Source organism: Phoca vitulina, unplaced genomic scaffold (assembly GCF_004348235.1).
Source record: "Phoca vitulina isolate PV1807 unplaced genomic scaffold, GSC_HSeal_1.0 scaffold16, whole genome shotgun sequence".
Taxonomy (NCBI): domain Eukaryota; kingdom Metazoa; phylum Chordata; class Mammalia; order Carnivora; family Phocidae; genus Phoca; species Phoca vitulina.
The window spans coordinates 1,206,685-1,229,726 of record NW_022589719.1 but is presented as its reverse complement, the minus strand read 5'-3'; the positions used below and the strand labels follow the sequence as shown (position 1 = coordinate 1,229,726).

Sequence of the window (23,042 nt, the reverse complement as noted above, 5' to 3'; positions counted from 1 at the left end):
CCCACATACCGTATGTTGCTTGGATCTGGCTACCTCATAAGCAGCAATCAAGATCAGATTCAACGGAGGACAGAGGGACGGTGAGCAAGGAGGAGTAAATATAAAAGCCCCTGAAGGTAAAATTGAACTGTCCCTTTACCTCCGGATGGTGGTAAAGCGTTACTATAAAAAATACCTGGGTCTGCCCCATGCCTGCTTTGCCTAAGCTCTCCAGGATTGAGAGGGGGAAATGCATCTACTTCGGTGCACCTGGAAACCCGGTCAGTTATTTTTATCCTTTCAAAAGCGAATCCTCAGCAGATTTTCTGAGAGTCACAGCTCACAAAATATTCTCACACTACCTCAATCGATCCTCACTGCAGACTTCCCAGGGCACAGGACAGAGCCAGAGTTCAAATCCAGGAGTCGAACCTCGATATGAATTCCAGGGCTCAATTACTGGGGGGGGGGGGGGTAAGTGAGTAAATCTCAGCTCCATTTACCTATAAAACTGGGTTAATAATATTTACCACACAGAATGTTTGTGAAGATCAAGTAACACAGTGACAATCAAAGTCCCTGGCAAATAACACCTGCTCAATAAATAAGTCTGACTTCTCTTTCTTCCGACCCCACAGTCCTTCCCTGGGGCAATGCCTCCATTAGAATTCGCAGCGCTGTCCTTTGACAGGTGTGTGGCTCCCTGGCTGCTCGGTGCGCACATGACAGCCCGGGCCCAGGACAGGGGCAGACTAGTGGCCGTCCCAGCACCTGGTGGGCTGCCTGAGTGGCCCTGTATCTGTGCTAGGCTCTGGGACAATGTTCCAGCTGCCAACCCTTCATCCTCCCCTATCAGTTCTATCCATGAGGAGCTTTTCTTTCTTTTCTCAGTCTTTTGGATATTGGTCTCACATCCATCCTTCAGACTTTTTTGTGACAACTTCTCCCCAGATGACCATGGGACAAGGACGGAATGGCCCAGCAGAGGGCTCTGCATAGGTTGCCCCCCACATCCTCTTAGCTCCCCCGTCTTGCTCAACCTGCACGTCTCCAGCCTTCAATGGGCAAGGCTTTGAGCATTTCTTTTCTGCTTGCAGGAAAAGCATAGTATTAATCATGGTTCTGGAACCAAGGTGCCTGGGTTCAGGTCCAACTCTACCTCTCACCATCTCTGATGTGGCCTCAGCAAGTATTTAATCTCTCTTTGCCTGAGTCTCATCCTTTGTAAGATGAGGATAACAACATAGCTTGTTGGGGGATTCAATGAGGCACACAGTAGGTACTCAATAAAATGTAGCTCTTATTTATTTATATAAAACACCTTTCTATATATATTGTGCGTGTGTGTGTGTGTGTGTAAATATATTGTGAAATTAGTTCCAGAAGAATATACATAGGACGCTTTATATTAGTATCCTTCAGGGAGCATGTAAAGGAGAACTTTTATTTGATATGTACTTGTACCATTTTACAAGCATATATTATTTTTGCAATTTAGACACACTTTTAAAAAGAACACACTTTTTGAAAAGAACACATTTTTGAAAACATGCTTGGGTATGGTTGAAGAAAAGAAAAGGAGGGGAGGGGAAGAGGGGGAAAGAGAGAAGAAGAAAAATGATTTTCTTAAGGCAGAAGCCAAGGGCTGATCACAAAGAATCTTGACTGGTTGAGACAGCCTACTGCTAGTTGCAGAGTTTCCAACACCCTGTAGGGAAAACCTTCTGCCATATATATGTCAACCATACAAAAATTTCCTTCATATTTTCTCAAGTATTGTAGGTGGGGGTAGGGCAGAAACCCAGCTCCAAGTCATCCTGGGCTAAAGGAGTAGGTCAGGGAGGCTCTGACCTCATTCACAGTGGGAGGGCTGTCCAGGCTCCTGGAGCACTTCAGGGAGTGCGAGGCAGCTCTCTTGGGTCTCGGGAGAGTAAGAGGCACATCTAGGACAAATCCTACCAGGTAGAAAATGCTTTCAAGAGATCTGAACATGTCCCCCCTACCAAGAAGTCGAGACCCCTTTGCCTGGGAGGAATGCAGGAGGACTCTGCCTCCTACCGTAGAATCTTCTAAGCTGACTCAGTTTTCTCCAATGTTCCACAGGACACAGACTGAAGCGAGCAAAGGTTTGTTTCACTACCTTCTATGCAATAGCCCCCCACAGTGCTACTCATCTTTTCCCCCCATCCTAAAATCTCAGGGCTATGTATAGCAAACAGTCATGTCTTCTTTTGGTAAAAGTTACATCATCAGAACACCAAGAATAATGTTGTATATTCCTTATATGTAGCCAAGATATTCATCTGGCCGACCCACATGTCTTTTTCAAAGGGTGAAAACCCCCTTCTTTTTAACTCCCCTCATATTACTTTTGATGGGTAAAAATCTTATCAGTTCACACAATGCACCCTCCAAGAAGCTTGCATTTCCGGAAAACCATCTACCATACAGAGCACATTCTATGAAAGTTTATTTTCAAATTGTAAATGCTAGATCGCTTCTCTCTGTAATCAGGTGTCTTCTGGGCCCCCACTGAAACAAATACAGGTATTCCTGCTAGCAACTATGAACATATTTCCCCCACTTTATTAATGCCTCTGCTAACAAAGTTCCTGCCAGCCAAGTATATCCTGTGGCCCATGCCCACCATCCTATTTGCACCCCACTCCCAACTCTGACCAAACTCACCCAAAGCAACTGGATCTGCTGTAAAGGAAGATGCCAAAAAGGACCATCAAGAAGTTGACTTACCTTTCTCGTGGCTGCTTGGTGGTGGTGGTGGTGGAAGTGGGGAGGTGACTGGTTTGGACTTGTCATAGTTGTTAAAGCTCTGGCTGCGTCGGTTGTTAGCAGTGGCTGACCCTCCACGTGTTTTGGCTTCGCTGCCTGCAGCGGATATCCTTGCGGTAGGACCCGGAAGCCTAAAATGCAAAAGCAACAGAATAATGATTCTCAGGAGAACAGCCGTGTCTCAGAAGAAGGAACTGCAACCATGCAGGAGGTAAAGGAAACCATTCAAGACATTGGGTCTGTGGAGGTTTGCCAATCAAAAGATTTAGTGGAACCACTACAAACATCTAGGCTACTAATGACCCCAGCAAAGTCCAACAGCAAAACTTGAGTTTTCCTTTGAGCAAAGAGAAATTCTGAAGTAAAACTAAATAAATATGTTTGCTGACTAAAAATATAAAGTCCATCTTCCTTTTTTTCTTGGATGAGTAATTTTACTTTTCAATAGGGCCAAACCATGTCAACTCTAATTCTATAAAGTGTGGAACATAAAGGCCAATTAAGACTCTAAGCTTTTTGGGGGGCCTGGGTGGCTCAGTCATTACGTGTCTGTCTTCAGCTCGGGTCATGATCCCAGGGTCCTGGGATCGAGCCCCGCATCAGGCTCCCTCCTCAGAGGGTGTCTGCTTCTCCCTCTCCCACTCCCCCTGCTTGTGTTCCTGCTCTTGCTATCTCTCTCTCTGTCAAATAAATAAATATTAAAAAAAAAAGACTCTAAGCTTTTTTACCTTACTATGTGTGCATCTCTTTTGGTAGGTATTAATATGGTGTTTGTCATAATCTGGGGTTGTTGTGTCAAGAAAATGATGTAATTTATAATGGTCAGAAAGAGACCTGCTAGCACTCAGAACCCAATACAACTACAATGAAAAAACTTATGGCCTGGATGAAAACATGTGTTGAAACATACATTTTCCTTCAACACCTGACAACTTGTCTCCATAGGCATTACTTAGAGGCTGAAGCCCAGCTTCTCTGCACAGTAGATGGATAAAATCATACGTTCTTTCTGTAGAACCAGCAGGAAACTATTAACCTAAAGACAAACATACACTTTCTCTTTAAATAAAGTAACTCAGTTGGGGTGGTTTGGGAAATAAAGTTAGCAGACATCTTTGTAATATGTCTAAAGATATTATGGCCTCCTCCCCCAAGAGTTAAGGGTAAGACTCCCCAGATCAGGAACTTTGGTTCAGAGACTACTAAGCAGGCTGTTTCTAATCATTAAAAGTTGAAAGATGAATAAATAATGAGATAGTTATATCTTTCAGCTAAAACCCACTTAACTGTTTAAAAACCACCGGAACTTCCTCTGACTAGCATTAGATCTAGTGATAAGTCTGAACTTTCAACTCATAAAGCTTTAAACTTTCTCTCCCCATGCAAATCTGTGAGCACCAAAGAGGTCTGCAGTCTGGAAGCATTTTACATATAAGCAGGCAATCACTTTAAACTTTTTCTTGCTGGCTGAGCAAGAAAGATGATTTGTAGAGTAAACAGAGAACATGAGCTGGTGTGAGAGCACTGTAAAATTTATACAGTTAAGAAGAAGGTGGCCCAATTCCCTGACTGGGAACTAGGAGAGAAGGAAAGGGGTGAGTTCTCCCCCCAAGTGGCAGAGGCAAGTGCACTTTCCACTGCACTAGGAGGATTCACCCCTCTGTTAATTTACCCCATCTTATTTGGAGAAAATATTCACCCCATAAAGACAGACACAGAGTGGGGTACAAAACCAGCAGTGCCAGGGTCTATATTTAGGTACCAGATGTGGCCAGCACAACTGAATAAGGAGGTCTAGCAATGGGATCTTGGTACCTCTTGGTTCTGCTTTGAATACAAACAGCATCCAGCAAGCCCTCCAAGTCATTTTTAGCAGAGTACTCCCAGCTAATGGTAGAGCTTCTGCAGGTGCAGACATGGAGTCCTTTGGGCTGGACTCCTTTAACCCAGCTATAGTCTACAGGAGTCTTCATGCCCACAGACAGGCCTGGAAAAGGATTATAGACTTGTTCCAAGATGGTATCACAGCAACTGTATGAAGTGGCACAGGGTAAAAGCCCATAGCACTCTACTTCAGTAGGGAATTTGCAAGGAGTAGGGAAGCAAAAAGCAACAAGAAGGGAAAAGATACATTCCTTTCAGAGCTGCTGAAGAGCTCCCACTGCCCTGACCCAGGGCTGGACCACAGACTTTTCAGGGCAGTCGGGGGCTTTATAGAAAGAAGATTGATCAAAGCGTCGGATGGGATGAGTACAACCTTGAATTGCATAGGCTGATTAAAAATATAAAGTTCATCTTCCTTTTTCTCTTGGATGAGTAGTGTGGGATAATGGATAAAATATGGGCTTTTTCCATACACATGACACTGGACCAGTATTATAATCTCTCTAAGATTCATGTTCCATATCAGATAACTTTAGAATAATAATCAACTACCCAATAGGATAGTTGTTCATTTGGAACGGGGCTTAATGTCTGGCCTATTCTAAGTACTCAATGCATGTGAGTTCCCCTTCCCATCCTCTCTGCTGAGCATAAATTCATAAATGACTTTGGCATTGTAATAAACAGGCTTTGGTACCAAAAAGAATCAAACAAATAATGAAGGAAATTGAGGATCTAGATATAAGTATCAGAAGACAGCAGACAAAAATCAACATATAAAAGTCTGAGATCTACATTTTCAAAGAGGCAAGCCAGGCTTTGGCAGACGGTGCTCATTTCCCTAAGAAACATTCCAGAAGAGAAACTGCTTCATCCAAGTACCTGTGACTGAGACCTTATACTTAGGGTACCTCTGAGCCATCTGTAGGTCCCAATCCCCAGAGTGAAACATTCCTGGTCTTGGATCAACTAAGACAGTTCTGGTTTCCCCATGGGTGGTCATCATCAGATTCTCTACACTGAGTCAGGACCTAGAGGTGCACCTTTGATGGGAGCGGCATAGCCTTCAAGTGGCTGCAGGGTTGTGCCAAGTTTCCTAGGACATGGAGAAGGAGTTCTTGAAGGCCTTGAAGGCAGCTGACATGAAAAAGAATGTGAGCCGGGGGCTTAGGGTCTGTGTTACTGTGAACTAGAGGATACTCTGCTTTTCCACTCTAACTCTGCTCCCAGCCTCCCTAACGAATGCCTCATTGCTGGAGGGCAGGACAATGCCCAGATTCATACTGTGGCATACAAGGCCCTCTCTACTCTGGCCCTGCCTGCCTCTTTAGCCTTGTTTCCTCCCAGCCTGGACTTTCTTTTTTAAACTTTCTCCATGTATCCATGTATTTCTGCATGTATCCCCTAGTTCACATGCAAATCTGTGAGCACCAAAGAGGTCTGCAGTCTGGAAGTATTTTAGGCATCAAAAGCCACCCCAAAGTTCAAGCCAATTCATGTCACCTTCTACTCCCATCACTGTTACACCCTAGTTAGGACAGCTCCTTGAACTTGACCAAATGGAAAGACTGGGTGGAGACCAAGTAATTTCTTCCAAGTTTCAGAGGGTGTCTAGGACAACACAATGCTTTAAAACTTGGGTTTTGTTGTGAATGGGCTTGAATAGTTGCTTGCTCCAAAGCAAGCCCCCCACCATCTCTCTGAAATTTTCAGCAAAGTCCGCCTCACATACAAAGGCCATGAATGAATGTGTGGTGGGTAGGAAGTAAGGAAAAAGGCTTGTTTGGATCCACCCATGAGGGAACCAAAATATTCTTTGGGATAGGGAGTCAATCCTCCCGAATTAATTCAGAATGAATTATAAGATTTCAAATGTAGCATTTCAAAGACAAAGATGACCTTGAGGACCTAAGGTACATGAGCAATCGTGGAGAAGGCACTGGATTTTCTGCAAATTGAAGAAGACCTTTCTATGGCCTGAATGATTATGTTCCCCCACCCCAAATTCCTATGTGGAAATCTTAATGCCCAGTGTGATGGCATTAGGAGGTGGGGCCTTTGGGAGGTGATTAGGTCATTACACAGAACCCTCGTGAACGACATTAACACCCTTATAAAAGACGGTGCAGAATGCTAGGTAGCCCCTTCCACCCTACGAGGACAGAGTGAGAAGTCAGCCATCTGCCCAGAACCCGACTAGGCTGGCATCCTGATCGTGGACTTCCAGCTTCGAGAAATGTGAGCAATAAATTTCTGTTGTTTCAGTCACTGAGTCTGTGGTATTTTACTATGGCAGCCCAAAAAGAGTGAGGCAGGGTTCTAGTTCAATCTCATCTAGATCTTAAGGGGCTGATTGATCCCAGATGACATCTAAATTACACATGTATTGATAAAAGAATATGCAAAGGTCAGAAGTAATTCAAAGAAGAAAAATGATAATCTTGGAAGTTGGTGGGATGGCCAGGGAAGGTTCCAAATAGATGTGACCCCAGAGCAAGATGTGGCATGTGGAACGGAAATGCGAGTGGAGGGCAAGAGGGTACGGAGTCATGGTGAGAGGCACATATCTCCTGCAGAGGAAGGAAGGGCTGGTGTGTGCTGGGGAGTGGGGAACAGGCTAGGAGGAAACAAGGCTAGAGAAGCAGGCAGGGCCAGAGTAGAGAGGGCCTTGTATGCCACAGTATGAATCTGGACGTTGTCCTGCCCTCCAGCAATGAGGCATTCGTTAGGGAGGCTGGGAGCAGAGTTAGAGTGGAAAAGCAGAGTATCCCCTAGTTCACAGTAACACAGACCCTAAGCCCCCGGCTCACATTCTCAAGTTCATTACTGTTAACATCCTTGTGCATCCCAAGAACTTCTATCAAGTCCCAGCCTGGAAACAGCTGCTGCCTGCACATTAGCATCCATCTCTGCAAAGAGTTGGGTCTTGCTCATGTGGAACAGGGGGCGGGGGTCGGGGCATGTCAAGTCAACCCTGCATCATTTATGGTGCCAGAAAGTTCCAAGGACTCCTTTGCAAGAACAACTCTACTTCTCAAGTCATTCCAAGTCACTCCATGTTCCAAACATAGTTACAAAATGACAGAGGACACAGATGGGTTCTTCGAAACATACACATGTTGCTTTTCAAAAAAAAAAAAAAAGGTAAGTTTAAAGAAGTGGTGTAAAAAAGAGGCAGGAGAGAAATCCTGCCGCTGTTGGAGCCATGGTCGATTTCTTCAACATGTACAGAGCCAAGCAGGCAGGGTAGTAAATGGTCATTCTTGGCACATAACCTGTGACTAGATCCTGGCTCCACGCGCTGAGCGCACTGATGGGAAGAAAGCCGTTCTTCCCTGCAAAGCTACTTGAAACCCGGGGAGAAGGTGGGTGCACACGCTTGGGACCTCAGGTGGAAAGTGTTGTGATTGGAGATTTTTTTTTGCCAGAGGAGACCATTAAATGCTAAACCTCTCATCTCATAGCCTCTGCTTTTTAGCAGCTGGACAAAGAGGACAGAAATATTAGCCCCACCGCTTCCTCTCCGTAAGATGGTTGTGTAGGTCAACTCTGTAGGTCTTTGCTAGAGGTGGCCTGGTGGCTCCAGCTGGCCCAGATCAACCCCAAACACCAACATCACTGTCCCTGCTAGTTATGGTGCGCTCATTATGGACCAGACCGGAGAGGACTTTACTTGATCCACGTAACACTCTGAATGTGGCAGTAAGGAAACATGGGCTCCTGGCAAATAAATAATTAGCCCAGGCGACGTGGTGAGGGGTGAAGAGGGGCTTTCACTAGGTTTGACTAGCTGCACTCATAGCCACCATGCTTCTGCGCATCTGCAGATGGAATATGCCTACCAACCTGGGAGCCGCCAGGGTTGCCAAGGGACAATAGTTGTAGTCGAAGGCAGAAGTTCATGCAAACCCTTCACCCCTGTGATGATACCCCCTATAAGCCTCTTCCCCGCATCCAGACTCAAGGGTGAGGCTTCCCACCCTGTTGGATATCCCTGGTGCCTATCGAGATGTTGGGCTCTGGCCAGTGTTGCATCAATGTTTGTACTTGAGTAAGATCTATTTCCAGAGCTCTGGGAGAAGTGCCTTACTCCGTCAGTAGGGGTAAGTCTATTTCTTCTGGCAGCTAACTTTACTGTTACATTTGGTGATGCCTGGATTAGCTAAAATGCTTATCAGAATTGTGCTCAAGGCTGGGGGTGGGAAAGGGAGGGGGGCAGGAAAGCGCAAAGAAGAGTATTAGGCAAATAATGAAACAAACAAAAATGTATCCAAAAGAAACTCTAGGTGGGGGATGTGACCCTGAAAGAAAGCCACACCTTGGCTTTCCATCAGCTTGGAAGCCCTGTACCCAGCACACCCTGGGGGTGGGGCAGACATGGCCTCACCCTTCAGTCCTTCCTCTCTTCCCACTGCCTCCTTCCATCATCCAGGGACTGATAACAAATCATGCTCGGGATGGGCATGTGCCTCAAGCAGATATTTTCCCAGCAAGCGCCTGTTTGTTTTATCTTCTAGAATGGAGCACATCGTGGGAACAAACACTAGATTTCAGGTTCCCTCCAAGCTCACTCTCCTCCTTTCCTTTTGTCCGTGAAAGTATTTCAATCTACAGTGGAACTGGAGGATAGGAAATGGAGAATCTCATGCACATGCCCTCAGAAGAACGGCACGTAAGAACGGAGAGGCTGATGGCCCATCAATAGCTGATTTACGGAATATAGAAACTTATCTCCTGACCATGCACATCTGCCAAGAATCCCTCTCCATCCTCAAACCAATGAATTTACTGCTTGGACTCTGGCTGAACCCTCACATGCCCCCTTGCACTGTGGTCCATCATTATAACACGCCCCAAACCCTCAATAGACTCACTTTTTTCTTGCTCTGGCATGCATTTCCCAAATTACAATTCCTCTGCTAGTCCCAAATAAACTCAATTTGAGTTTGGTAATTTCAGCTTACCTCAGTTTACATCCTTATTTAGGTTGACACCTATGTAGGGACATCTGCACAATGCTCGAAAACTGGGAACCCCGTTTGCCAGGGCAGTCGGTGTCTGAGTTGGACCCTGTGTTATTTTTCAGGAAAAGCAGGCACTCTCTAGCGTGGTGTTATGAACTGCGTGTTTATGTCCTCCCTGCCCCCGCCCCATGTGTCATAACCCTAATCCCCAGATGATGGTATCTGGAAATGGGGCTTAGGGGAGAGACTTAGGTCATGAGGTTGAAGACCTCACAATGGGATTAGTGCCTTATAACAAGAGAAGGATGGGGCTTGCGTCCTCTCTCACTGCTCTCCATGTGAGGACACAGCAAAAACACAGTCATCCAGAAACCAGGAACAGGGTCCTCATTAGAACCCGACTGAGCTGGCATCTTGACCTTGGACTTCCCAGCCTCCAGAACTGTAAGGAAAACATTTCTGTTGTTTAAGTCACCCAGTTTATGGTGATTTGTTCTAGCAGCCCAAACTGACAGAGACACAGGATTATGAGAAGCACTGATGAATGTGGGTTCCCTCCCGTCCTCCGGAACCAAGTCTGGGTAATATTTGGACTTGTTCTACAGAGAGGCAACTGCCCTGTGGCTCCTCCCCAACAGCCAGGCAGATCCCGAGTTGGGTCTCCCTATGTGTAACCTTTTAGAAAAGAAAAAGAAAGCTCTGGCTAGAAAAGGCACCTAGAGCTTGACAGAGTGGGGCAGCAGGCTGACGTTCAGTACGTATTTGTCACATGAATACAGATACAAATGTGGTGTGGGCCTCCCTTTAGCGTTAAGTGAGAATTCAATGAAAAGTAAATGAAGCGATTTCACCCCAGCATCGGGTTCTGTTGGGATGCTACAAGGGGAGGCAAAAGACCGAGAGTAATGGTTGAAATCTTAGATTTTTAAAAGCAGCCTCGACAACCCCTTAAGTACCAGATTTCAAGGGGGAGGAAGAGAGGAGGAGTGTAAGACAGTGGTTAAGGTGAGGGTTCTGGAGTTAGATCACCTGGGCTCAAATCCTGGATTTTTCCACTTTCTGTGTCACCTTGGGTAACTTACCTAACTTCCTCGATTTTAGTTTTCTCATCTGTAAAATGGGGATAATAACATGACCTGCTGCATGAAGACTGATGTGAGGATTAAATAAGAGAATGCATTCAAATTGGAGCATAACGAGCATTCAGTAAATGTTAGTTCTTGCTACTTTTAAAAGAACAGTAGATCGCAAAGATGTGACCTGCATTTTCCATACCCTGGGATGGGTCCTCATAGGAGGCAGTAGATGCCAAACTCTGTCAAGAGAACTAGTTAGTGAGCAAGGCTGGTTTTTATTTGTAGGTAACTGAGGCAATCCCTCCAAGGTACAAAAGAGCATCCAGAAACAAAAATGAGACATAGCTGCCTTGTGGCCTTGTCTCCTCGGACCATTTGGATCCATTCATGCTTCGGGTCTTTATAATTCAAAAGAAAACCAATGCCACGTTAGTAATTTTAGCAATAACGGCAACAATAAAAAGCACCACACACACAAAGGAGATGCAGGCAAGGTGGGATCAGGGTCAGGCCACAGCAGGGAGCCAAACGCATCATAAAACCACTATAAAATCCACCAAGAAACTTACCTCTCCCTAAATCAGAAAGGATTTTGATGACTGAGCAATCAAAGCCCAAATCAATGAAATGCAGAAGCAGTATGGACATCTTCACCTCACATACACTCTGACACACACATACACACTCCTTTTCAATGACTCCTCCCCCACCCAGACACTCTCAAAACTCTCCAACATTGGGTCATCAGCCAAAGCATGTTTAGTTTTCTCAAACTGCAAACATGAAATGGGGAGAGGGACCAAAAGGAAACTTAGCCAGAGCAAAGGGATCAATGAGTTGGGTTGAAACCATGCTTTGCAGGACACAGAGAAAAATCTAACCTAGAAATCTTTTTCTGACCCAGAGTGAAGCGGATGATTTTGCTTTGAGATGAGTCCTTGGATGATGCACTGCATGACGGGAAAGAAAAAAAGTGGAAGAGATGAGTGAGGGGAGAGAAGATACGTTAGACACACACATGACTAACAGGAGTCTATGATAACAGGGAGGCGCCTGGCGTGGTTGGTCCTAACAGAGGACTAAAACCTGGTGTTCGGGGCTTGCGCCAGCATTTGACACTGATGATCAAGGATCTAAACCATTACCCTTGGGACTCTGGTTACCAAAGACAAAATGTGGGATAGAAATACAATGGAACTAAGCCAGTGATGCCATTTTACTATTCTTAAATTTACAGCCAGAGTGTAAGCATGGGATATTAGATCCCTAGAACCTGAGAATAAGATTGTCCTTCAGAAGTAAAATTAGAAAGGATCAGTATATAATGTGGGAAACCAGTCATCTGCTGAAGTAACCCAATCTGGGCCAGATAAAGAATGAGGGAGGACATACAGCAACACCAAAGGCCAATCCATGTCACCACAGTACAGAGTCAGGAGGCCATGATGGTAGGAATCACTCTGGAATAAATGGATCTAAAAACCTGGCTTAAGTAAGTTTGACTCTTCTCTAGGTAAAGCACTTATTAATAGTAGGATGTTTTTTCTTACTGGGAGATGGGTGTCCTGACTGGAACATCTGGTTCTCTTAAGAAAACACACGCCTACCATGGAAATGGGTGCCTCGAGCTAGCATAGCTTAGTGACACAAGCCCGGTATTGCTCAACACATGTTCCTTGGAATCCTATATGCAGTGAGAAGCCCTACGAAGTAAGTTCTGCGGCTAAGTTTGAGGAATGCTTTCTACGGCCTCTTCTGAAGACTCACAGCGCACACGTGTTCTTCTCTCAGGCTCCCTCATCTCAATAAATAGCACCATTTACCACTGCTCACACCAGGAATCCAGGCTTTATCTGTGATGCTCTCCCTCACTCCAGCCAGTCCATCTACTCACAGTCCTGTTGGCTCAACCTGGTGAAGTGGTCCATCAATAAATCTGCTCCAGCCCTTGGCCCAAGCCACAGTCATCTGGAGGACCACAAAAGCCTCTTACCTGGGGTCCTTCCTTCCATCTCTACACCTTCACAGTCTTATTATCCAGAAGGGGGCTAAGAAGATTTTTTTTTTAAACCATAAATCAAGTCTCTCTCCTGCTCAAGACACCCCAGCAGCTTCCTGTTACCTATAAAATGAAATGCAAACTCCTCACCCAGTTTAGCTAGCACACTGTGACTGGACCCCAGGGCCACGGCACTAGGCAACTCCAGGGACCACCAGGCATACTGTCTTCCAGGTAGACAGAGGCTTTGCTTACAGGTACCTTACCATTTTCCAACTCCCCTCACCCACTGAACTCCAGCCACACCAGCCTTCTTTCTGGTCCTCCAACCTGCCAAGCTTACTCTTATACCACAGGGCCTTTGCACCAGCTGCAACCTCTGGCTGATCTATTCTACACCTAAACTTTGCGTGGCTTGCTCCAGGTCATTCCTATCTCCGCTCTGGTGTCACGTCCCCAGAGAGAATTTCCTATCAGTCCAACCTAAGTTATCAACCTAATCCTTCTGAATCCCATCATCTTACTGTAATACCAGTATGTGATAGTTCTCTTCCCTATTTGCCTGCCTCCTCCAGGAAAATACAAAGAGTGGGCACACTGGTGGTCTCATTCATCCGTGAACCCCAAGTGCCTAGAACAGTGCGTGGCACATGGAAGGCATTCAAACACTAACTAAATAAATGAATGCATTTTTGGCAGATTCAAGGATCTGAGTAGACCTGTAATAACAGTTCTAACAACTCAACCCAGATTATTTACCAACTTTTCCCCCTATGGAACTCTTCCCCTACAAGTTACCATCCAGGGAATAAGCACTCCGTAGAATACAGTGTGGGAAATGATACCCTGGTCATTCAATCACCTAGGGCCATCAGGGGCCTCTGATCAGAGAATGGCTCGCACGCAGGTGCTTCTTCAGGTCAGGGTGCAGAGGCTCGCTGCCCGGCTGTCTGTTCCTCATTACTAGTCCAGGCATTTCTGCTAGCCTACAAATTTCCATAATGTCAATTGGATATAATGAGATAATTAATTAGGGGATCTGGTTTACAGCACACCCATCACTGCTGGTTTTAACACCATCACAAATGGGAAGTAGCACTTCTCAGGGGAAGGAAAAAGCTGTAACCATCTATAAGGCACCTGTTTTGTCTGGACTGTTTTGTGCTTTGTCCAACTACAATGGGCTTCTGAGGGTACGAACATGTACGAGAAGCCCTGTGATTATTAACACTGGTGCTTTGGGGGACTGGAAAGGAAAAGCCATTACTCTTGAGCACATATTAAGTGAAATCAAGCAATCAATTTAATTAGTGACGTTTAGATGATTTGGTAACTAAAGGTTTACAGCTTCAAGCAACAATTATTGTGGACTTTTCTTTAGAATTTTACTACGAGTCAAACGCTTTCTAGCTCCTGATCCCCTCCCTTTCCCTCCACCCATTAAAATGAATGTTCTACAAGGCGATCTTCTGCAGAGTCGTTGAGGGATGCAACTATTCCCATTATAACACAGTAGATGGTAACTACCCTGGCGCTCTGCGTGCTTATCATTCCACGCCAAGAGCCCCACTGGCAGGCATCAGCCCCTCTGCGAGTGTCAGCAACATTGAAACCCTAATCCCACAAAATGGAGGACCACGGCTGAGGCCGCTATCACCTCTCCAAGGCTAACAAAACCCAGTCCCCGGTCCTCTCATGGAAGGTGGCTGCTCCCTTCCTTGCTAAGCATTTCCCGTCTTTCTTCTGTGCTCCTGATATTCCTCTTCTGGTGAAGCAGAGGCATCCACGGCAGAACTTTCGCCTCCACTAAGTAGAATGACTCAACGCATAGAACACCGAACGCCCAGCTTATAGGCAAAACACGGCAAAACCAGGCTGGAGTCTATTTTCGGGGCTGTTTAGTGCATAATAGGCCAGCATCAAGGCAAGAGTAGCTAGTCAGCTCTGGCTGCCGGCCATTCTGACCTGTAAGAGCACACATCTCCGCCAGGCACTGGAGGCAGCCCCGCTGCATCCATTTCAAGGCCATGCTAACACCCCCCCCCCACTACCAGTAGCCCTCAGCACTGCAGAGGCCCAAACCAGAACACACTGGGCCTCGGCTACGGCTGGGCCCGGCCTGGAGGATGCCCCGTGAACCACGGAATTACCAGTCGGCAAGGCGCCCCCACCTGGACTGCATCTCAGCTTGTGCTTTTGACTGCTGATGTGGCACCGGCTGCAGAGGCTGGCCCGGGGCTTGGGGGGCGGCGGGCACCTGCTGCTGAGGAGCGCCAGCCTGGCACTGGGAGGGGGCCGCGGCCGCCTGGGCCCCGGCGGGCGGCGGCGGCGGCGGCGGCGTGGACAGGTGCTGCCTCTGGGGCTGCTGTTGTTGCTGCTTGTAGCGGGAGAGGCTGAAGAAGAGGCCCAGGATGGCCTTGAGGTTGCCGTTCCGGATTTCTGCAAGACAGTGAGGAGATTCTTTTAGACAAGGAGCCCCAGCTTGGGGGCCCATTCTTGCTCGCAAGCTTCATCTCTCTAGGACCGGACGCAGTTCCTGAACACCTCCCTGCGACCACAGTCAGTGGACGGCGGGGCGTCGGCCACAGAGAAATTCGCGGCTTCTCCGCCACCGGGGTTAGAGCAGATACATGAGGCAAGCTGCAGCCGGATGTCTGGCGAGTGCCGGGAGGAAACTCTCAGCAAGGACGCGACCAAAAAAAGTCAGACTCCCGAGCAAGACCGTGCTTGTTCTCAGGCAAAGCAAGCAATCCGGGACAGAGGTGCACTCCGGCGCCGGGGGGCGGGGGGGGGGAGCCTCACCGGTCTCCACTTGGCAGCCGAGTCCACGCTCTGTGCCTCCAGCCGCTTTGTGCATATGCCAAGGGGCTCCTACCCAACTCCGAAATCCTCACTCTGCTCTGCCCAACCATCCTTCCCTCAAACACGTGGCTCTGTGTCTCCCTTGTCTACTAAATCACTAATTTGGGATGGGTGTGGGGATCGGCTATAGGACTTGCTTTCATAAAGAACTCACACAAAAATTCTGTATTAAAAACAAAAAATGAGAACAGAGTGGGGGGTAAGAAAATTTTTATTCCAAACAGAACTTTTTAGATGTTAAAATGCATTTGCCTCAAGGCATGCATAAAAAGCTGCCGAGAAGGAATAAAATATTTATTCACAGGCAGAGGCTATGGATCGAGGGTGTTGCTCCTTGGGGAATCCTTCCTTTTATGTTCTTTTAACACCAGATTCGAAGGCCGGGGCCTGAACCGATCCTGAGGGTGAAGGAATAGGGCCACCCAGCCTGAGGGACAGGAAGAAGGAATCTTGGGGGCTCCCTCTGCTTTGCTTCCACCTGAAGCTGAATTTCCTTCTCTCAACTGGCTAGGGGGTCAGAAGGAGTGGGATGGAGGAAGGGGAGCATCTCCTGTGTGGGAAATGCACACGTCCTGGTTAGCCCCAGGTCGGGAAGAGACTTCGGATATAGGAGCAAGAATTTCCTCCAGGACCCATTACCGAGCAGAGGGTATGAATGGGGTCCTTTCAGAAACAAGCCCCATTCCCTGCATGCCTGCCGGTGTCCTGGGCGTGATCTGACTAGGCCAGCCTGAATGACTGCCAGGCCCTAAAGAAACAGAGATCACAACTGACAACACAAATGTGGGTTCCAGTCTGTACTCCAGCACGTGCTTGCTCTGCAACTCTGGGCAAGTCACTTGATCTCTCTGGGCCTCACTGGCAATATTGACACAGCTTCCCCATCATACAACGTTATCCTGCAGATCCAGTAAGAGCCTATCTGTGAAAGCACACCGTGAACAGTGAAGGCCTTCCCTGCTCTTCATTACAAATAACCATAGCCCCCAGACTCCTGTATGAGATTCCCATAAGGTCCAGGTTCGTGCCTTAGAAATGGTTTTTACTGCAATCATCTTATGACTTATCATGCAAACCATGATGCTTCTGAGAGTGAAAGGGGTGAGCTTTTAATTAGGCCAGGTGGTCAGGTGTGAGCTAGGACTGGCCCAGACAAAGGAGGATGCTTATAAACCATCTTGGGCAATATGGAGAGCAGAGAAAGCCTCAAAGTGCTGGCTGAGGCCCCCAGTTTCTGGAGGTAGTAGGTCAGCTTTAACCCTTCAGCTCTGCTTCCTTCTCCAGCCTACGGAAACCAAAAAAGCAGCACACACACCCCTGTGGCTTGTTCTGTGTCTGCTTCTAAATGTTCTTACAAGCACATCAGGGTCACAGAATGGGAGGTTTGGATGGGAGGAGTCAGTTGCATGAAGTGACACGCCCGTAGTCACCCAGTTGGGCACTGGTGGGAGTTGGGGACAGAATCAAAAGCTGGCATGCAGGTTTGCACCTGTTAAGGAACTTGGGAAACCATTTCCCCCTCAAAATTGAAGTCACGGGAGGGAGAAAGTAGAGCTAATCATGGGGATTGGCGAAATCTATGTAAGATTTATTTTTAGTGCCTTTGATAGTTTTCAGGTTATACTGTTTATAAGAACAAGGACTACTACTAATTAGTATGTATCAGGTTAAGCTCTTGATGAGCATGATCTCATTCAATCCCTACAACCTGGGAAGTGAGTATTAATGTCCCTTTTTCAAAGAAAAACAGCAGCTCAGGACAGTTTTACGACCTCTCCAAGGGAATACATGACAGAGCTGGGATTTGGGATTTGAATCTAGGTTTTTCCGTCTCAAAGCCCGGTCTCCCCACACTGTGTAACTTGGTTTTACTTGTCTACCCATCATGTGTGGTAAATTTAAAAGCACAACCAGATGATGTTTTATTTATTAAGCTAGCTGGTGGGCATATAAGTAGTCTTTATTCTTCTGTAAGTATTCTATGATTATGGAATGTTTGGCACATTCCATAATACATTTTCTGGAACCACGTAAGAACAACAAAAAAGGGAGGAACTAAAAATTCAGCACACCCAGGGGTGGATGGGTTGTCCCCTGCAAGAGGCAGGCATGTCCACATCAGCACCTCCTGGCAGGCCAGCCCAAGTCAGGGCAAACAGAGACAGCTTTGTCCTATTCTCTACCCACCATGGTTGGTGAGTCCCTTACTGTTCATAACTCAGCATCGGTCCCTAAAACATCGTTTTCTCTGTCAAAGAGCACAGTCTTCCCACACATATACTACTTCTTAGCAGGTAGTATTTTTAGTATAAAGATCACTGACTTTTTGAGCCAGAAAGACCTGGGTTTGAATCTCGACAGTTCATCATTTATAGACTGAATTTTCAGAAGACTCAACCTCTCGGGGCCTCCGTTTTCTTTTTTAAAATGGGCATATGCCAAACTGCACCTTTCCCACAGGCTTGTTATGAGAATTAAGTGAATGTTGAATGAGAAAATGAGCGCAAAGCACCCAGGACACTGCCTGATTCTACTCTCCATTTTGGTTCAGAAAATATGGCCACTCTACCTACAGTCTCCTCAGAACCCACTACAGGGCTCTGCCCTTAAAGGAAGACTAAGAAGCTGTCCATTCTCCCTGCTCCTCCCCCCGCTTATGCCGCAGTCACAGGCATCTAGAAGGATATTAATCAGGAATGATCTCATATTAGACAAAAGTCAATGGTGAGCTTCTGATTTGGGGTTTTTTTTGTTTGTTTGAGAGAGAGAGCACGTGCGCACATGCGCATGCTGGGATGGGGAAAGGCAGAGGGAGAGAGAATCTCAAGCAGACTCTCCACGCCCATCACGGAGCCTGACACAGGGCTTGAACTCATGACCCTAAGATCACAACCTGAGCCAAAATCAAGAGTTGGGACACTAAACCACCCAGGTGCCCCCCGTTTCTTTTTTAAACAGCTTTACCCAAGTGTAATTTGCATCCAGAAAACTAAGCGTATAATGATTTTCAGTCAATTCAGTAAATTGTAATCTTAGACTATTTCCATCACCCTAAATAGAGTCCTCATGCTCATCTGCAGTCAGTCCCCAAACCCATTCCCAGGCAATATGGAATCTGCTTTCTATTTCTACAAGGTGTGTCTCTTCTGGACATTTCCTGTAAGTGGAACCATGTAATATATAGTCTTTTGCATGTGGCTTCTTTCACGCAGCAGGTTTTTAGGGTGGCCCATGTTAGAGCATTTATCGTTAATTTGTTTCTCTGTGTTGCTGAGTAATACCCCATTGTATGGATATACCACATCTTGTGTACCCGCTCCCCAGGTGGTGGACGTCTGGACTGTTTAATTTTCTTTGCAGAGCACAAAAACTGGAGAGTGGTAGATGCTCTGGTTGGGGTTGGAAGCCACACAGTTTATGCCACGGGTGGTCTACAACAGACAGGACCCAAAATAGCTAAAACTGTATTCTTTCCACATTTCCAAGAGGCATGTGTCTGTGTTCCACGAGGCCTGGTAAGCGGGCGGCACCGAGAGACTAACAACAAAATCAATCGGCCCACAAGAATGTTTCCTTCATGACATTTCCCAAGGTTTGGAAAAACAGTATCATTTTATGCCTGATCAACTATCCTTACTCTTGAGTTCTAGAAAAAGAAAAAAAAAAGAAAAACAAAAACAAAAAACAAAACAATGCAGACCTAGCTAGAATGGACACTACCTGGCTGGTATCTACACCTGCCTGAGAACCCTGACTGCATTTCTCTGCTTGTGGCCACGCCCATGTCCCATGAACAAGCTAGAGAGGCCGTTTTTCAATTTCCATTAGAATTCAGTATTGCCTGGACTCTTAATTCCCTCGGGTTCTGACTGATTTCTTTGCTCCCACTGGCTGGTACGAATGTGCACAGATGCTGTATGGGACGCTGGGCATGAAGGATAGGGAAAACAGAGTTCTTTTCTTTCAGCATTACTTAAGAGAAACCTCAGGTCTGGTTTACTAAGGCATCAACACTGGAATAATCTAATACAAAGAAATCTGCTTTGTAAGGAAGAAGGGACCGGGAGCCAGCTCAGACCAGACCGCGGAGTCAGAATTCCTGTCCGGTTCCCTTAACCCACAGCGCTGTCCGGCTCACCCGGCGGATTCGGGACCGTGGATTCTGTGGCATTGTTCCTCCAGATGAGCCATCTGCATAACCTACATTCAGCACAGAACTTCCCACCCCATTCCCGCAGCCCGTCTGGGTCCTGCTCACCACGCCAGTCGATGGCTGGACCCATGGGGGAAGTGGGACAGATGAGGGGGTGGGAGAGCCTACAGGGCCCCCTCCGGAGAGTAACAGAATCAGGTCCACTCACTGCCAAACAGGTGATGTGGGTAGGAGGAAATGGAAATAATCCACCAGCTGCTTTTCTCCTAATGATCCAGAAAGACCTTCTGCTCTCTGGCTCAGAATAAAAGAGCATCTAGGTTTCTGGCCAAACCAGGTCTGAGCTCATCAAGTCAGCAACCAACTTCACTCCAAAAGCATATACTCCTTCCTGGAGGCACCTGGAAGGATCTTCCTGTCTCTGTCCCCCCCAATCCTCAAGGTTGATAAAGAGCTGGTCTTCGCTCCCGTCATACTACCTATGTCTCGTCTTCTGTCCAGATTTCCCACTACCTTCCTTTCCTGTCTGGTGAATGCCGATTTATCCTGTCAAACCCCACAGAAACACCGCTGCCTCTGTCAAGCCCCCTGACTGCCCCAGGCAAAGCTAGTCACTGCCTCTCTTTGTCACCACTGTGTACATACCAGTAGCCCAGCTCTCTTATTAACGGAAACTAAAGCTAATTTTGTACGACTGATACTATGCCTGGTCTACAGGATGTGCCCAGCAAATGTTTGCTGAACTAAATAGGCTATGCCTCGCCCCCCAGACCTTCACTTCTCCATTACAGGAGGATGGGCTCAGGGCCAGGTGTTCTCGGAACTCCCAAGGATAAAAGCCATCCTTCCTCACGAGACAGGTTTACAGATGGTCGTGACTGGTGGAGTGTGTGTCGGGGAGGGGTCTTGAAAATCACCCAGGTTAGGGTGAGGCCCAAGCTCCCATGACACCGGATGGGTCCAACCGTCTGGAACACAAGGGGGCGGGAAGGCCTAATCCAGGGGAAGTGTCCCAAACCAGGAGAGTCTCCATGGGGCTCCCCTGGGCCCGCAGCCTCTACCCTGGAACAAAGGCTCTCTGTGGTCCTCCATCGGGCAGGTTGGGGCAGGGCACGATCTGCTACAATGTCTCAAGGACAGGTGCATACACCCTCCACCCTCCCGGGGTTCCAAACCCTGCTTTAGTCACTGGAAAAGGGCGGAGAAGTACCTATGGGGCTTTCCAACCGCTGATGTTTTTCATCAGAGGAGGAGCCTCAGGGCACTCAATCATCTTCAAAAGGAAAACAAAAAGCATTAAAACTACATTATTTCTTTAAACACAATGATGCTTTTCTAGTAATTATGCAGGTGGTTAGAAGTGTGAGGAGTGGGGAGTGGCAGAAAATACCAGGCCTCTGAAACAGATATGAGCAGCTTAGCCATGGTTGACCTTGTGGGCCTACCTTTTCCCTTGTGGGACTTAATATCTCTGGGCCTTGGTTTCCTCCTCTGTATGATGGGGATAATATGAATACTGATCTCAAAGGGTTGAGGGGATTAAATAAGATACAAAACATGTACAGCACTTAGCTCAGTGACTGATACATGGGTTCTCCATAAATGGCTTCTATTTCTACAATTTAACAGTATGTCAAATGAGAGATTTCTTGTAACCCTGAAATTGAATAAAGTGAATAAAGCCCATTTGAGGATAAAAGTCTCTAAGTATCCTTCCTCTGTAAGCTCAAGGAGTTGACAAAAGTTGGGGCCAGTCACCTTCCCACAAGACTGCACTAGTCCAGAATCCGTCCTACCACTGAACACCACCATCATCCCCCAACCTCAAAAGTCAAGGTGAGAAGATCTAGAGGACTCTTTCTGCCATCTTTCTGGGCCACTGTAATGGGATTTCCCATGAATTCCACATGAATGTCCTGGAAGATGCTCTCAAGAGCATTAACAATGTTGAAAAGAGAGGCAAACGCCAGGTTCTTAGTAGACCCTGCCCCAGAGGTGCGCTCTCTCAAAGGTCATGCTTCAAAAAATGATCCTCCAGTTTCTGACTGTGATGATGAAGCACGGTTACATTGGCGAATTTGAAATCACTGATGGTCACAGAGCTAGGAAAATTGTTGCAAACCTCAGGTGCAGGTTAAACAAGTGTGGAGTGATGAGCCCCAGATTTGATGTATAACTCAAAGATTTAGAAAAAATGGCAGAATAATCTGCTCCTGTCCACCAGTCTGGTTTCATTGTATGGACAAACTCAGCTGGCATCATGGACCATGAAGAAGCAAGGTGAAGATACACAGGAGGGAAAATCCTGGGATTTCTTTTCTAGGGATGTAATACACATGTGCAAATAAAATGCCTCAATGGACAAAAGAGCAAAAAAACAACAGAAGATCTAGATGAGAAACTGTCGCAGAGTGGGGGAGGGTGGTAATGTCTGATGATTACAGAGACTGGATTATTTCCTCCCCTCATCAAGGAAAAGAAGGTGAGGTCCTTGTGCTCCTTGAAGACAAAGGAGTAGAGGCGCCAAGAGAATCACTCCAAGTAGGGTGCTGGCATTCCAGTCCCTGGTTGGACATCCATGCAGCATGGACTTGGCAGATCTGCCTCTTGGCCACCTAAGTCTGGGAGGAAAGAGCTAGAGAGAAACTGTATGGTGGGGGCTTCCAGGTGACAGAAGGACTGTTCTACCTACTCCAAGTGGAAGATGGAGCCCACACATTCCTGCCAGTGTATAATGCAGGGATGAGGAGACTGAGGTCTACGGTCTCACTAGGACCACCTTATGTGGGGACTAGGAGGGGCCTGAATCGGGGGGACTGGATATAAATGCTACCCACTGAGGGCGAGCCAGAATTGCTGGACAATCTCACGAAAGACTACTAACATCCTGGGAGCAGCATAGGAGCAAGTCCGTGGTCCGGAGGGCATGCAGAGACTGTCGCTTGGGGACAGCAATAATTATGGGTCCCTAAGAAGAGGGCAGCAACTTCACCAGCAGCAGAATTTGCCTGCTCTATCAGCCCCAGTCCTAGAGGCTCAGGCAAAGGAAGGAGGGGAGGGGAAGAAGTCATTAGGCCCCCATCTCTCTTCAATCTTCTTCGTTTTTTTTTTCCTTCTATTTTTTTAATTTTTTTTTTTGAAAGAGAGAGTGAGTGTGCATGTGGGATGGGGGTGGTGGTGGAGGGTGGAGGGGACGGGCAGAGAAATGCAGGGCTCAATCTCACAACTTTGTGATCATGACCTGAGCCGAAATAAGAGTCGGATGCTTAACCGACTGAGCCACCCAGCCGCCCCCTTCCTTCAATCTTCTAAAGCCACTTGCTCTGGGGCATGTG

General features: G+C 46.9%; 1 protein-coding gene across 3 annotated transcripts in view; it reads right to left on the bottom strand.

The window, feature by feature from the left end:
* NAV2 (neuron navigator 2) overlaps positions 1 to 23,042 on the bottom strand; it is a 385,703-nt gene that overhangs the window by 204,405 nt on the left and 158,256 nt on the right. For 2 of the 3 annotated variants that reach the window (XM_032413835.1, XM_032413836.1), the window contains exons 5-6: positions 14,864 to 15,131; positions 2,731 to 2,900 (exon numbers count right to left, since the gene is read on the bottom strand). In XM_032413835.1, the coding sequence (XP_032269726.1) occupies positions 2,731 to 2,900; positions 14,864 to 15,131 (438 nt within the window). Of the gene's footprint in view, positions 1 to 2,730; positions 2,901 to 11,574; positions 11,644 to 14,863; positions 15,132 to 23,042 lie in introns of all 3 variants that reach the window. The other variant, XM_032413834.1, reaches the window with a different exon arrangement.